The 4,116-nt window shown below is 31.8% G+C and overlaps 1 protein-coding gene across 2 annotated transcripts; it reads right to left on the reverse strand.

The window, feature by feature from the left end:
- LOC104777611 (outer envelope pore protein 24A, chloroplastic) lies at window positions 1,757-3,683 on the reverse strand. 2 transcript variants are annotated; one of them, XM_010501890.2, is made up of 3 exons: window positions 3,362-3,683; window positions 2,735-3,094; window positions 1,757-2,009 (listed from the first exon to the last, which is right to left on the reverse strand). In XM_010501890.2, exons 1-3 carry the CDS (start codon window positions 3,563-3,565, stop codon window positions 1,929-1,931), a joined length of 645 nt encoding a protein of 214 aa, XP_010500192.1. In that variant the 5' UTR covers window positions 3,566-3,683; the 3' UTR covers window positions 1,757-1,928. The 2 variants fall into 2 exon arrangements, with proteins under 2 accessions (XP_010500192.1, XP_010500193.1); XM_010501891.2 differs by lacking the exon at window positions 1,757-2,009 and adding an exon at window positions 2,073-2,140.

The raw sequence follows: 4,116 nt of genomic DNA on the forward strand, positions 1-4,116 counted from the left end.
AGGGTTTGGGGGGGGGGGGAGTCTTTATTATTGTGTTGTTCTTCTAAATCAATGATATAAAAGTTTATATAACACACAACTCTTAGGGTTTACAACAATATTAGGGCTTATAATAACCGACATCAACAAAGTCCAACATGGACTTGTTGGCCCATACACAAATATACATCTATACTCCCCCGCACGACAAACGTGGTACACAAAACACAAACTTTACAATCAATAAAACAGAATACGTATATCATAGAAAATTGTCAAGGGCATATAAATCATGTAAATGAATTCCTTAGGCTATCAACTTCAATCTTGAAAATAAAAGAGGGTTAGAACTTCAGCTCGTCTTTGGTCTTGGTAAAAGGGATTAACAACATCCCATGGGTGCGATCCTGCAGCTCCAAAAATAATTGTCCTAATCTTGGACTGTCGACAAATCAGACTAAAAAGAAATTAAGGTAAAAACATGAGTGTTCCAAACAATTCTCTTGTAATAGTAAAATTATTACCAAACAAAAATTCTCAAAAATTCATAACTCAAATCCATATAACCATAAACCCTAGAAGTATAACCATCATTATTAGTTTAAATAATAAAAAAAACTCGATTAATTATTGCAAAAGTAATAAAAATAACGAACCAAAATCTATATTAAAAACGTACGAACCAAATCAAATAATTAAAAAATTTATAAAAACTAAAGCCCGTGTGATTGAAACAATCACGGGAACACATCTATTATTGCTTACGTCTTCATCGTCTTCATCTTCATCACCACAATCTTCTCCAAGAAAATTCTCCATGATATCTTTTGAAGTTGAGATCATAAAAGCTCTGATGCGGAAGATCTAATTTAGATCATGCTCTGATACCATTTAGAAACTAGAGAAGGATTTGAGGAAAAGTCTTTGTTATTGTATTGTTCTTCTTAATCAATGATACAAAAATTTATATAACACCAACTCTTTGGATTTACAATAATATTGACTCATAATAACCGACATCAACAAGGTCAAACATAGACTTGTTGGGCCATACACCAATATGCTAGCTAACCATCTGTTAACTTCTGTTTCTTAGATATGGTTTTAGTTTGTAAATTTTTTTGAATTTAAACGAAAGTCCAAAGCTCAAGGATAAGCTCGGCAAAGGTTGAACGAACTTTACATTTTTGCGTATTGTTTTACGGACAATACTAGGGTTCACCATTTTATTGACCTCCTTATAATATAAAAAACAAAATCTGTATACATTATTGTAAAATAAAAAAAATCTAGATCTTTATTTTATAAACCAAACCGACAAATAATTTTATTTTAATTATAAAATTTAAACCCTAACCACCTCATTTATAAACCCAAACCGATATATAATTTCTTTCTAATGTAAAATCTAAACTCTAATCACCTCATTTGTAAACCCAAACCGACATAAAATTTTGTTTTAACTGTAAAATCTAAACACTAACCACTTCATTTATAAATCCAAACCGACATATAAATTTTTTTTAACTGTAAAAACTAAGCCCTAATCACCTCATTTATAAACCGACATATAATTTCGTTTTAATTGTAAATCTAAACTTTAATTCTCATTTATAAACTCAAACCAATATATAACTTCATTTAATTGTAAAATTTAAACCAAGCAAATAATTAACTTTTTAAAATTAAAAATATAAATAATTTTTTTTAATTTGTTTTGTTTTTTAATTTAATTTTGATTTATTTTTTAAATAAAATATTATATAAAAGATTCTCATTAGTTGAAAATGGAAAAGGTGAACAAAAGCTAAGTATTTTTCTTTTTTTTTTTGTGGTCATTATAGTCTGATCTTAACAATAATAAATAAAGAACGGCATCTATCAAGACTTATATCCACGTTAAAACAACCGAACCGAAAGAATGGAGACTTTTTTGAGATGTATGGGAACTAAATTTCCAGGTTCCATGTCGTTTCTGCGGTCAGTTTTGGCGTCTTCAATTCCTCGGCTAGATTCATTGAGGCACATACCTGTTGAATCAGTACAAGAAACCCATTTAACACGACTGAAAAAAGAACCAATTTTGGCTGAGTGCTTAATGAACAATGTTCTAAAAATCGATTTAGGCATTCTTTCACGATGCTCGGCACCAACAGATGTTCTAGTTCCAAAACAAACCAACAATAATAGAGCAGAAGTCAGTTTCAGACCTATTGTGAAATCCTAATCGATGATACAACCAAATATTCTACCCGACATTCAAAACCATGTAAGAGGAACTATCTCCATAACAAAAGGATTCTAATTCACTTATTTTATTTAAACTCTCCCAAGATCACCATGCATCATTTATGTATCTAATGAAGATCATAACACATGCCATTAGGAGTTTTGTATCATTCATGCCAAGTATCACTATTTCTTAATTTCTTAGAAGCAACAATGGTAAAACAATACACGCTACGTTAAGAAGTTTTAACCTATTATATAGAACTAAATGTCAATTACAAGAAGAGCAGCCTCCTGAATTTCACATATATGCTTGTTTTTGAGCGCGAATCTATTTGTTTCATATTGACGTGCAAAACCACAATTGTAGAAAAGAGACGGGCCGTAAGAAGAAATGCTAGGATAACAGTATCAGCTAGTATCTAGTGTCAACTCTGTTGGAATAGTGATATATACAAAATTCAATCTACCCTGCCAAAAGAGGTTCCACTAATGAACAAAGGCGAGAACTGAAAATAGTATTTACCTTGAAAGATCCAGTCGTTTTGGAGTTCCTCGACCATTCCAAACCAAGCATCTTACTAGAAGTCTGATAAGTTGCCTTGAGATTATCACCACCATAAAGTTTACGAGAAACCGCAAAGTCCCAAATATTCTTAGACAAGTCATAACAAGGCTCAAATGTAGCCATCCCACCATGAACATAAGTGTACTTGAGCTTACAGTTCTTTGTACCCACCGTGTAATTAGCAGACAACTTGTTTGCAGGATCAACCACAAGGCTTCCATCAACAATTGTCCGGTTATCTCCTCTCATATGAATGTAAGTCAGATTCAAAGGCTTCTCTGCAATTCTGATAGTGTTCATGAACTGAAACCTAACATCCTGCATCATTAAAAAAAACCGAAACTTTCTATTTCAATTTCACTCAATTTCAGAGAAACCATACAAAATAGAACCTTGTGTAACACATCCTGCAGCATCAAATCAGAAACTTCCTAGTTCAATTTCACTCTTATTCAGAGAACCAATACAAGCAGAACCTTACGTAATCAGAGAATCCAAAACCAATTTCATCTATTTCTCATTTCTTATAGGTTCAAGCTAAAAAGGGTTAACTCCAAAAATTGGGAACACGAATAAAGGAGTAACCTTTTTAGGGACGTTGTAGTCGATGATGAAGAAGCCAGGCTTCTCAACGGCCAGAGAGAGACCGTTCAAGCTAGGGCCGGCGACGAGAGCAGCATCAGTCATGGTGGCGCGTAGCTTAACATTGCCGGCGTTGAAGGCAAGCGAAGCAGTGCCACCGCTCTTGTCAACATCGAACTTTCCCTTGAAAGAAGCATTCATCGTCATCTCACGATAGCCGCCGCTTCTGTGTATATCTCTCGTTGACCCGATTTCATGGATTTCGGGTTTCTCTTTTTTTCGCCATTTAAACCGGTTGGGTCGGTAATAAGAGGTTTCTTTAAGGATTTAGAAATTCAAATAAAATCACTTGCCAAAATTTAAATAGTCAAAAAATTTACTAAAAATTATATGAATCGTAAGCGTTAGCCATCAGGGGGGTGTATTGTAAAATTTACAAAAATCTTATGTTATTTAATTATACATTTTTAAAAATTTAATAAAATTTATTATTATTGAAATGATGATTTAAAAATCTACCTTAAAATCTACGGTTATTAAAACAGTTTATAGATTTAAATTTTAATAATTTTGTATAATTTGAGATGATTTCTTTAGTTAAATTTGAGAGAATTTTATAATAAATTGTATTAACTTCCCTAAAATTATCAAAAATATTAAAAATCTTATGAAAATTAAAATCAATTGTAATATTTAATGGAATACATCCCCTCAGTTAAATTTTTTTACTTTTAGTGATTAATTTTAAATTTTAAAAT

Source organism: Camelina sativa, chromosome 3, assembly GCF_000633955.1.
Source record: "Camelina sativa cultivar DH55 chromosome 3, Cs, whole genome shotgun sequence".
Classification (NCBI taxonomy): Eukaryota; Viridiplantae; Streptophyta; class Magnoliopsida; order Brassicales; family Brassicaceae; genus Camelina; species Camelina sativa.

Excerpts from the sequence above, each read along its gene's own strand:
- LOC104777611 (XM_010501890.2), bottom strand. The coding sequence starts at position 3,565 with ATGACGATGAATGCTTCTTTCAAGGGAAAGTTCGATGTTGACAAGAGC. Across the intron at positions 3,095-3,361 it reads ACTACAACGTCCCTAAAAAG|GATGTTAGGTTTCAGTTCAT; the intron begins GTTACTCCTTTA and ends TTAATGATGCAG. Across the intron at positions 2,010-2,734 it reads AAACGACTGGATCTTTCAAG|GTATGTGCCTCAATGAATCT; the intron begins GTAAATACTATT and ends CTGATTCAACAG.